This window comes from Parus major, chromosome 21 (assembly GCF_001522545.3).
Source record: "Parus major isolate Abel chromosome 21, Parus_major1.1, whole genome shotgun sequence".
Taxonomy (NCBI): Eukaryota; Metazoa; Chordata; class Aves; order Passeriformes; family Paridae; genus Parus; species Parus major.
Window position 1 is genome coordinate 5,658,745 of NC_031789.1, and position 11,428 is coordinate 5,670,172.

At 47.5% G+C, this 11,428-nt stretch overlaps 2 protein-coding genes across 2 annotated transcripts; one reads left to right on the top strand and one right to left on the bottom strand.

Annotated features, from left to right (window-relative positions):
• Window positions 1–309: 309 nt before the first annotated feature.
• TMEM88B (transmembrane protein 88B) lies at window positions 310–6,167 on the bottom strand. The gene is made up of 2 exons (XM_015647972.3): window positions 4,339–6,167; window positions 310–2,530 (listed from the first exon to the last, which is right to left on the bottom strand). Exons 1-2 carry the CDS (start codon window positions 4,606–4,608, stop codon window positions 2,288–2,290), a joined length of 513 nt encoding a protein of 170 aa, XP_015503458.1. The 5' UTR covers window positions 4,609–6,167; the 3' UTR covers window positions 310–2,287.
• Window positions 6,168–7,678: 1,511 nt separating this feature from the next.
• On the top strand, window positions 7,679–10,845 carry MRPL20 (mitochondrial ribosomal protein L20). The gene is made up of 4 exons (XM_015648492.3): window positions 7,679–7,878; window positions 8,950–9,060; window positions 9,377–9,454; window positions 10,261–10,845. Exons 1-4 carry the CDS (start codon window positions 7,792–7,794, stop codon window positions 10,435–10,437), a joined length of 453 nt encoding a protein of 150 aa, XP_015503978.1. The 5' UTR covers window positions 7,679–7,791; the 3' UTR covers window positions 10,438–10,845.
• Window positions 10,846–11,428: the final 583 nt, after the last annotated feature.

Below are 11,428 nucleotides of genomic sequence, written 5' to 3' on the forward strand. Positions count from 1 at the left end.
GGCCAAAAATGCAGGGAAGAATGCTGCTAACCAGCAATGGCCCTGCTGAGGCAGCAGGATCCATCCCATAATCAATGCCCAAGTGCATGGTTTGGAGGGATCCTGCAGCATGGACACCTCAGATGTCCCAGGCTCAGCCCCACAACCCCATCTCAAGGCCTGGACACAGCGGAAGCAGCTGCTCCTCCAGGCACAAAACTGGCTCCATCAGGAGTTTGCAAACAATGCAGGGAGTTAGGGAAAATTCCATCTGGGAGGGTGACAGCTAAGCAGTGCCCAGCCGAGTCCCAGGGGAGCATTCCCAGCACAGTTTGTGACCTATTCTGCAGCCACGCTGGAGGATCAGCTGAGACAAGAGGCCCTTGCAGGCACTCCCAGATTATTCTTTCTTTAATCACTTCCATCCATTCTAACCAAGTTCTCCAGCAGAGCTGGAAACAATCACCAGTGACCAGTTAGAGAGAGACGAGGGAGGACAGGGAGGACGAGGGATAACTTCCCTGAAGACAGTCAAGTTTCAGTGAAGCTACACAAATGGAGAGAGCACAAGGAACTGTCCAGAACATGTCACTGAGAGTTTATTACCATGTTATATTTCCATGCAGATCCTGCCAAATTAGCTGCAGAGTTATCCACAGAAAATGAAGCATTTGGAGCAATAAATGCTTGGGATGAGATGGAGAGCAGCACATCCTCTCATGGTATGTGCAGCAGGTTCCAGCTTCCTTTCCCCTGGCCTCCCTCAGAGCAGGAATGTAGCATCCTTCCAATAAATTCTCTGTTGTCCTTGGCTCTAGAAGATCTTCCTGATCTCAGTTCAGCTTGACAGATGGTTTATGTTTGCAGCACCCCCAGCTGAGTGTTCCAACAACTGAAGGCATCTGATAATTACTGAGACATCTTCCTGTGGTTTCACCTGGATCAGCCAGTGACAGGGAAGCACAAATAATAAAGACCAAAGGAACTGTATTTTAGAGTCTTCTGAGATGCCTCATAACCAGGTCAGTGCTGTGGCTCTGAGCATGGAGATGTTGCAGGGGAATTAAATCCATACATAGCTGAACTTAAAAAAAAAACCAAACAGTGAAAATAAAGTTCTTTCTGTCCTCCCTGCTGTGCTCTGGGCTGTTTTGGGAGCTGCCAGGACAAAGCCCTGCCTGTGGGAATGAAGAAGAGGCAGAGCCAGGGATCCCCCACATCTGTGGGCACAGTCCCTGCCTGGCACACAGGCCCTCCAGGCTGGCACAGCTGCCTCAGGACCTGATCCAAGGCTCAGCATATGGCTCTGTGCTCTCTACGGGAAATTTAGGATCAAGCCATCTTCCTCTCAGAGCTACAGCCCTCCTGGGAATGCCTGGTTGGGGCTCTTTACCCTGAGGTACAGCCTGAGCTGTCTGTTCTGCTGCTGACATTTCAGGTAAATTCATTTCCCCTCTGTTATTAAAACAGTCTGTGAAGTGAAATACCAAATTAAATACAATTTTGCTTTATTGGGGATGCTGTAGCAAATGACTCCGGGTTTCTTTGCAGGGACAGCAGTGGGGATGGTTCATTACAATATTTGCAGCCCTGCCAGGCTGAAGAATGCTTTCCTTGTAAAAGCAGTTGGATTAAACAACAGGTGAGCAAAAGGAACAGCAGCTCGTATCAAATATCTGTACCCAGTGAGCAGACACTGCCCTCAGGCAAGACCTTGTTATCCTGTAGCACAATCTCCCTTGCCTGGAACAGAACCTTCTTGTTCTTCTTCCATCTTGTCAGAAAATGTCAACTGGTTTTCCTCTTTTTTCTTTTTTTCTTTCTCCAGTTTGCTTCCCCCTGTAGCCACCCCTGGTTATTCCTCTGGGTGGTATCAGGGCCACACAGGGCAAATAGCAGGAAAAATCAATCCTCAGAAAGAAAACAAAAATAACATTTTACCTTACAATGCTACGAAGTGGGGGACAACAAGTGGTTCTGCTGCAGCCCGGGCCTTGAGACAGAACAAACTCCTCCAGGGAGGATTGGACACAAACTTTATTTCTAATAAATGGTTCTGCTGGGGACATGGGGGTGGTGGGGACAGCATCCAGCAATGAGCAGCACACAGACAGGAACAACACCAACAAACAACACCAGAGAGGATTTGGAAGGATGAAGCTGCCCTCCCCATACCTGTCCCACATTGTTTTCACTCTGGGGAAGTTCTTTGGGATAACTCAGAGGGTGACCTGGCTGCAACAGCTCTGCAGGGAGGGCTGGGAACAAGGACAAGGCACAGGGAGGGGACACTGCTGGTGCTGCAAGGTCACACCCAGGCCTTGAGCTGGGTGTTGCAGCCCCTGGCACAGCACCAGCGGCCCCCCTTGTAGAGGGCCAGGCTGTAGGGCTGGAAGCACACGAGGAGCTGCAGGCGCCGTGCCAGGCTGCAGTAAATGGCCATGGCCACCACCAGCAGTGGGGACATGATGACAAAGCCCAGGATGATGAGGGCAGAGGAGCTGTTGTCATCCAAGATGCTCTTGCAGTAGCGGGCAGAGGAGTGCAGCACCTGTGGGGAGAGTGAGACAGAACTAGGATCATTGAATTGGAAAAGAGCTCCCAAAAGTGCCACGTTAACCCACTCTGCCAGGGTCACCCGTCACGTGGCCTGCTGGTTACAGCAGTGGCCAAAACACCCTTGAGTTTCCAATGTTGCCATGGAAAAAGACATCTCTTCCCTCTCTTAGAGCTGAGCAATCTTCAGGTACACTCTGTGACTGATATCAGTCACAAGTTTTCAATTATCAAGTTATCAAGCTTTCAATTATCCCAGCATCCCTGTGAGACAAGAGCACTTCACACTGATCCTGGAACAGGAAGTACTCATCTTTATTAAATCATCCAATGGTATTTGATAGGCACAAACCAAAGCAAAAAGCCTCCTGGTGCTACATTGGTGTGGGTGGCACAACACTGGGAATAACAAAAAAATAAATAAAAATACAGAAATCTGTTAGGGTCTGCAGACAGAAGTTGGTCATTTCATGGCTCTCCAGACCCATTTGTGTTCTGCTCTCTGTGAACACTCATTTCTACCTGAAAAACCTGCCAGGAAAGACCATTTGCAAATAAAACCTCCCAGGACCTGGCTGAGTAGTGTCTAAAGCCCTCCTTTCGTGCTGGCAGCAGCAGAGCTGAGCTGAGTACTCGGTTGTTCTGCACTAACAAATGCTGCAGGCAGTCCCCATGTCCTGAGACTTTATTCTTTTTCCTTTCAGCAGTAAAAGGAACACAACCCATCATCCTAAAACCCAACAATAAATCCACCTAATGGAGCTGCAGTGTAGAAATCAGCCTCTGGCTGCTGGGGAGGCACTGAAAAGTCATGGCCCAAAGACAGGAACTGCTCTGGGAAAGCCACAATCCCTTGCTATGATTTTATTAAAGGAAAGGCTGTGTTAAAAAGACTCCTCACTGTTTCCAGCAACACAGGGGCTTTCACTTCTGGTCCACTTGGCTGCATTCAAAAACATTTTGCATCTCCTCAGAGCCTTTGAGTGTGTGTGCAAAGGAGAACTTGAGGTTTTCCAAGGTGAGGGAAGCTGAAAGGGGCAGTTCTTGGAAGGTTTTTTTCCATTTTCAGCCCAATTTGCAGTCCCTGTTTATGACTTATGAAACAGGCACATTGAGCTGGTCTAACAGCCCATGCCTGCAAGGAAAGCAGGGAACTGCTTTTTCACATCCATGCTTGGTCAAGTGATCCCAAAAATGTTTAAAGGAATATACCAAGAAGAGATTTGTAAGTAAGGAAATAATGCAGTGCAAAGGGCAGCAATCAGAGGCTGGATGGACAAAGGAGTCTCTTTTCTGGTGTGAGGAATGCACAGAATGTTTGGGAACAGGAATGTTATCTTGGCATGAGAAGGGGATTACATATTCTGTCAGATTTTACTAATCCGATCATTAGGCAGATCCTAATGGATCTTAAACTTAGTTAAACAGAAAGCAGCAAACCCTACCAGAGCCCAGGCGGGACTTTGAGCTCTGGAGTTCTGTTTGGCAGCTCTCAGTGACAGAAATCACAGGGAAGAGAGAAACATTGTGAAATTAAAATGCAAAGAGCAACTCCATCAGGGCAGGGAGTGTGTTCACCTCACCAGGCACCTCTGCTTGTCTTCCATGGGGACACAAGTTTATTGCCCAATTTCCCAAATACCTGTTCTTGTCAGCCCAGACTATTCACACAGGGAAAAGTCTGTTTCCTTAGGGAAACAAAGCCAAAACCTGGGGAGCATTGCCTGGCCTTCACAGCCATTGCTCAGCTGGGGCTCAAAGGAACCCTCAGGTGTGGCCCTGCCTTTGAGGAGTGGCACTTACCTGGGAGTGGCACTGGAAGCCAAAGTAAACCACCACAATGGTAGGAAGCAGCACAGTGGTGAAAATGACAAACATCAGGAGCAAATTAAGGAGGAAGACCAGGGAGTTCATGGTTCCTATCACCAGGGTCCATGCCAGGCAGCAGCAGGGGCTGCGGGGCTCCCTGGGAAGGAGCTGGTCATCCATGTCATACAGGGGGAGCCCAGGGATCATCCGAGACTTTTCTGAGAGGATTTCTGCTCCAAAGTCCTCAGGGTCCCTGCCAGACATCCTTCAAGAAGATCCACCAACCCACGCTCAAAAGGGTTTCCTTTTGGTCTAACAGAGCTGGGAAGGAACTTGCAAAGGCTTCTTCTGTCTCTTCCACAGGTGGCCAGGAGCCCTTAACCAGAGATCATCATGGAGCAAGAAAGGAAAGGTCTCTTTGGGCCCCCTACTCCCCCAGGGCCTGCTCAGCACAGTTTGCTTCCTTCAGATGCCTTGCCAGCAGTGTCCCAGGCTCAGTCCCAAAGCAGATCTGCTGGAAGTTTGGCAGTAGCTTTTATTTTGGTTTAGAATCCAGAGTCCTACCAAATTTGCTGTTTTTCCCAGGATTATGATCCCAAGAGGTCCCAAAGGGTTGCTGTGGTAGCTGTGATGGGCTGCTCAGTGGGCTTTAGTATCCCACTCCACCTTTGAGCTCAGCTGGGTGTTCAGCATATCAGGCTTAGGTGTTCAGAATATCAGGTTTAGGCACCCACAGGCAGTTCCTTGTCTTCAAACAGCCTGTTCATGCTCTTCATCCTATATGCAGGCAAATATTCCTGCCCAAGTCTCATCCAAATGAGGTGAGCAGTGAAGATAAAGGACAGCAGGCGTTTCCCAGTCTCTGGAGTCCTCACCCTTCCGTGCAGCAGAGATGGGAGCAGCGTGTGGTGCTGTGATTGCTCTCAGCTGCCTGCAGTCACAGCCACTCAGACCCAGCAATGTCGTCCCTTCTGAGGCAGCTGAGCTTTGCAAGGCTGCTGTGTTTACAGAACAGCCTCAGAGCTGCTCTCTGTGCTGCCAATCCTTCACATGTGTCTCCCCACGGCAGCACCCAAGAGCCATGCTCCAGCCAGCCATCCCCAGGTCAAGATGGTCCCACACCACCTTTAACTATTCTGACTCTGATTCATTTTCTAAAATTCCTCTCTAGATTAAAAACAAAACAAAACAAACAAAAACCTTAGAGAACTTTATAAGAATCACTGTGTTCCTCAGAAATCATCCGTCTGCAGTCATCTGTTATTGTTTGCAGAACATATTGATACTCTCATAGAGGAGGCACAGCAATTATCAATTATTTAATCTACCTCATAAGATCAATATTATTCTAAGAATTTCAGTGACATCTCCATGCCTGTGTAGCCTCCAAGATACAGTGGCAGTAATAAGAGAGAGAGATTAAAAAATACAGAGAGAAACAACGTCTAAACCAGACAGCAGAGTGTGACAAGTCCATTTCCATCATGTTCCCTCCCTGCACTCTCGGGCTGGATGGCTCCCAGGGGAGTTTGCAGGGCAGCAGCCTCCACTCAAGCTGCAAAATATGAAATCTCCTCTCAGATCTGTCCAGACATCCTGAGGGAAATAAATGCTGAATCCATCCTGTTTTCAGTGCTGCACAGGCCAGAGAGAGTGTTAATAATAAAGTCTGAAGCTGTGCAGGAAACCATAAATGTGACAAGTGGCAGGGAGCTTTGAAAGTCTCAGTGTCTAAATTCTGTTTAGATTTAAAGACATAATATTTTTCAAGCTTGATTTATGCCTTTGAAGTGGAAAAAAGGACAAGTCACACAAACAGAAAGAACCCAACCCAAAACTATAGGAAGAGGAATCAATTTTAGGCTTAAACCATGGAAAGATGAACTCGGTGCCGAGCAACTAAAAATCCTACAGCTGCTTTTACCATCTGCTGGTGATAGCACAGGGGTGTGGTGAAACACAATTTAAACATTCATAAAAGTGCCATAAATTCTAAAAAGTTTTGCTAAATCCAGTGAAACTTTCCAAAGTTCTTTGGCTATAATGAAAATGTATTTTAACCTTTCTAGGGAGGTCTGAAAATTGTGTTCTATGCAATTATTTTCTACACATTCTACTGATTCTTGTAATAATCAAGTGACCTTTGTGTCAGACAAACCTCAGCAACATGAAGATTCCTCTCTAATTCTGTGAAATTTCCACATCCTTAACAAGAACTTTCCCAGAAGTGGGGAAGATCCTGATGATGGAGCAGTTTATAATAGGAGCATCATTGCTTTGGGATGCTGGAACTGGTGATGATTAAAGAGCACCAGAAATATACATCAGTTCTCTGACGCCAAGGATTGCTCCTCCCAAGGAATCATTTTCAGGCAGCACCATCTTGTGGTTTGCTGCAGTTCATAAATTTCCAATTTATGTCTCCCATTTTCTAACCCTAACCTGACAAGATGGGTTAATAACCCATTTATCCACTATGGAATCCTTCCAGTCACTGAAAACACCACCAAATCTTCTCACATTGGTTGTTGGAGCACTGCTGGGGATACAAAGCCCAAAGTCTGCTCCAAATCCCTCACTGAGCTCTGGGAATGCACACCCCAAGCAGCCCAACTCCTTTCGACCGGGAATTTTGGCTGCAGCTCTGTGGTACAACCCCACCACACAGTGTGTGGCTGCTTCCAGGTGAGCTGTGGGTTTGGGCTGGTTTGGGTCACACCTCATGCAGGTGATGAGGGTGTCGTGGTCACTTGAGACGGCTGGGATCAGGTAAAAGTTCTTCACCAGAGGGTGAATGTTTCTGGTGACCACGGACCTGAGGGAACGGCTGGAGTTGTGCCAGGAGAGGTTTAGGTTGGATTCTGGGAAAGGTTCTTCCCGCAGACGAACCTGCACTGCCCAGCCTCCCCAGAGAATGGGCACAGCCCCAAGAGCCCCAGGAGGGTTTGGACGCCGCTCCCAAATATGGACGGAGTGGGGTTTTGGGGTGGGAGGGCCAGGGGTTGGATCCTTGTGGGTCCTTTCCAACTCAGGATACTCCATCCTCGGGCCGGGGCAAAAGATGCCCAACACTGAGAAAAGCCACTGTAGTGCGGGAGAGGGGCCGGGGGAGGCAGAAGGGCTGGGAAAGATCCGGGAAAAGGGCCGGGGAAGGACCGGGAAAAGGTCTGGGGACAGGGGAAGGACTGGCGGAAGGGCAAGGGGAGGATCGGGAGAAGGGGGAAGAACTGGAGGAAGGGCTGGAAGAACGCCCGGCAAGGATCGGGGGAAGGGCCGGAAGAAGGACGGAGAAGGCTCGAGGGAAGTATCAGAGGAAGGACCGGAGAAAGAACTGAAGGAAGGACCGGGCAGGCTCGGGGGCAGACTCGGAGGAAGCAGCGGGGGCAGGGTTGGAGGAAGCAGCGGGGAACGGCTCGGGTGCCGCCCCGGAAGGCTCCGTGCCCAGCCATGGTGGTGCTGAGCGCGGCGCGCTGGCTGCGGAGCCGCCTCTCGGAGCGCTTCTGGAGGGTGCAGGAGGTGCTCAAGTACGCGCGGGTGAGTGCGGGGTCCCCGGGCTGCCCCCAGGCCCAGTTCGGCCCTGTCCCTGCATCCCCCTGTCCAACCCCGGCATCGCCCTGCCCTGTGCCCCTCGCAGGCTCCCGAAGCCAGGGGTGCCCCTGCATCCCTGGAAGTGCCCTCCAAGCCCTGTCCAGCCGGGGGTGGTGGTCCTGCCCATGGGTGGCACTGGGCGGTCTTGGAGGTCCCTTTTCCACCCCGACCGTTCTGCGATTCTGTGGTTGTCTCGTGCTGTAAATTGATCTGTATTTAATTAAATGCAGAGTGCTGGAGGCTGTGCTGATTGTGTTACCTTCTTGAGTGGTTTTTTTTTTTTATTTTGTTTGTTTTACTGGGTAAAGAAGCTGGGGTAAAAAAATTGACCTTTTTCTCAAGCGCATTTTGAAATGGGATTTCTGCTAGGGTTGAAGCTACTGTGCCGAGGCTAGGGAAGAATCTTTCTCAAGGGCATCCTAGGTAGTACATTTTGATGTAATACTGAAAGAGAAAAAGTTGAAGGAAGTGAGAATATTTTGGTATTGTAGCACCTAAGCTGCCCACAGTACCTGTTATGGTGCAGCACTGATTGCTTTTTCCTGTGTTATGTTAGATGGATGTCAGAATTTTTATTTTTTTTTAAATATTTTTTTTTTTCTCTTTGGGCAGTTCTTTGACAAATCAGAGGCTCCTGCCCCATCCCTGTGCTCATACAGACACAACTGAGGGGAGCTCAGGAATGAGAATAAATACGTGAATTCAGGGCTGGGTGAAAGAAGTGGCCGTGATTTTGTGATTGCCTTTCTCACAGAACCACAGCCCAAAGTGAGGCCTGGTTTTGCTTTGGCTGGACTGGGATTTTTCCACCCTGTTCCAACTCCTTAGCTTCAGGTTTTCCAGGATAAAAACCAAGGAAAGAATATTTTCATTATGTGCCAGCTGAAGGCTTAAAGGGTGCTTGTGAAGGGTTCAGTGATCCTTGTTATGGAAAGCTGTGAATACAAATGAGCTTTATTAGTGTTACATCTTTAAATCTAAATGAGTAAGACCATCCTGTTTTGGTTTTTTTCCCAGCATTTTCGTGGCAGGAAGAACCGCTGCTATAAGCTGGCAGTGAGGAGTGTCCGCAGGGCTTTTGTGAGGTCCACCAAGGCCAGGAGGGAGAAGAAGAGATTCCTCAGAGCGGTAAAGAGCAAAATATTGGGTGGAAACATCAAAATGGGAGGAAGGCAGAAGTGAAACAGCTGCTTTTTTTTTACTGGAGGGTTTCCTTCCAGTGGGTGAAAAGTAGGAGTCCAAGGCGGCATTTTCCTGGGTCATGTTCATGTGGGTCCCTTCCAGCTCAGGATATTGCATGAATGGAATATTTAGAATGGAAAACTAATATTTATTTTCTTTCCTATGAAAATGTTATATTTAGTAAGTGTGAGCAGACCAGTGTGGCAATGGGTTTACTTTTAAAATATTTTATTATGCAATATATTAATTTTTACACCTTCAGCTCTGGATTACAAGGATTGAAGCAGCTTCCCTTGAACATGGTTTGAAGTACCCAGCCTTCATAAGCAACCTGGTCAAGGTAAGGATGTGGCTTGGAGGATAGTTACTTAATAATTAGAGTGATGAAAGGCTTTCTGCTTATGAAAGCAGTTTCATCCACTTCAGGAACTACATTCTGCCCTAAACTTGTTTTTCTTCCCTATATGGATTATTCCCTTTCATCCTGGTGAACACTGGGGCTCCACTTCATGTTCTGTCCCCAAAACTTAGGAATGAGACTTTTAAAATGCTTTTTTTATGGGCATTCAGTGACAGCTGCTTTTACTTTTACTTCAAGAAATTTAAAAATGCAAAACTTGGATTAGCAAAAAGCCCAAAAACCTAAGAAATCCTTATTCTTTTCTCTATCTGTTTTAGGGAGCGTGGAGAGTGCAGATACTTGGTGCCATTGTCCCTTGTTTTTAAAACACACTGGGAATTTGTTTCAATTTGTTAATTCTGTTTTAATTTGAGCTGAAATAGATGGCATGGATTAACCTGGAACACGTGGCCTTGAGCAAAATTAGAGATTTTTCTTCAGTTCTTGGTTTCTACCAGAAAAACTATAAAGTCTGTAAATAATTTTTACATGATGGGTTAATGAGACATCCATGGCCAGCGAGTGCCTGACAGTCTTTAACAGCTCCAAATTGCACAGTGCAGAAAAAAGTTAATCTGCCTTAAGACCTCAGGTCTTAAGCCTTAAGAGTGTTTAATGACACTTAATGAAGAGTGTTTATATAAACAGTAAAGAGTGTTCCTTATATTTAATAAAGAGAGATTAAGCCATTGCAGTGTCATTCCTAAAAAGCACAGTCCTTAACCAACAATTTTTCTTGCCTTTAGACACAGGTGGAGCTGAACAGAAAAGTTCTGGCTGACTTGGCTATTTATGAGCCAAAGACATTCAAGTCCCTGGCGGCCTTAGCCCAGAGGAGGAGACAGGAAGGGTTCCTGGCTGCCCTGGGAGATGGAAAAGAACCAGAGGGGATATTTTCACGTATTGTGCACCACCATTATTGATATCAGAGTCTGTATGTATGTTTTAGAAACAGGGGTTTGATTGTGAAGCAAACCTGCTGTGGGACTGCTGCTGAAATGGAGAATGTGGAACAAATCCTCTAAGGATTGTGTGGGTGTGAAGGTTCTCCTTGATGGCTTTTTTTTCCCTGTGTTGTTGTCACTGAAACCTGTTAAATTAAAAGCACACTTGAAGATTAGCAGTCAGGCCATACAGTGACTTAATAAAGCTTTTTTTTTTTTTTTTTTGGCAACTGCTACTAGAAAAAAAAACGAACTGATTTGTGTGGTGAATTCTGGTGCTGAATGGGGAGATGTTGACCCTCACATATGGACCCTGGGTGTTAAGGACACATGTAGTTTGTACTTTTTAAGGACTTAAAATAAAGACATCTTTATTGATAACTGCAATGGGGAAACAATTTGTGTTAATTTTGGCACTTCACTGGGAAAATACAGCCAGGGGATGGAGGGAAGGCAGAATCCCGACCCTCACACATGGCACCTGTGTTAAGGACACACATAAGAACTTAAGAAAGATATTTTTTTTGGTAATTGCTCTGAAGAAACGATTTTTGTGGGGAGTTCTGGCGCTGCACAGCAAAAATACAGGCCAGAGTGTGAGGGGGATGTCAGCCCTCAGACATGAGCCCCAGCGGCCCCCAACTGAAGGACATACGTAACCTGTTCTGTTAAGGACTTGATAATAAACATATTTTAGTTGGTCGCTGCTATGGGGAAACAATTTATGTGGTGAAATTTGGCGCTGCACGGGGGAACCCAACACACATGAACCTCGGTGGGCCCCAAGTTAAGGACACACGTAGTCTGTTCTTTTACGGAATTAACAAGAATACTCGGTGAGCGCTGAGTTCCATCCCCCCTCACGGCGCGTCCTGGGGCGGCCCCGCCCTGTCCGGATTCCCGAGCGCTGCGTCACCTCGCTGCCCGGACGGCGTCGTGCGTCATGGCCCCCACGCCAATCGGCGGCCGC

Bases quoted from the DNA above. Each gene is read 5' to 3' on its own strand.
- TMEM88B (XM_015647972.3), bottom strand. From the start codon at position 4,608: ATGTCTGGCAGGGACCCTGAGGACTTTGGAGCAGAAATCCTCTCAGAA. The intron at 2,531-4,338 runs GTAAGTGCCACT...CTCTCCCCACAG, and splicing joins GCTTCCAGTGCCACTCCCAG to GTGCTGCACTCCTCTGCCCG.
- MRPL20 (XM_015648492.3), top strand. From the start codon at position 7,792: ATGGTGGTGCTGAGCGCGGCGCGCTGGCTGCGGAGCCGCCTCTCGGAG. The intron at 7,879-8,949 runs GTGAGTGCGGGG...TTTTTTTCCCAG, and splicing joins AGGTGCTCAAGTACGCGCGG to CATTTTCGTGGCAGGAAGAA. The intron at 9,061-9,376 runs GTAAAGAGCAAA...TTACACCTTCAG, and splicing joins AGAAGAGATTCCTCAGAGCG to CTCTGGATTACAAGGATTGA.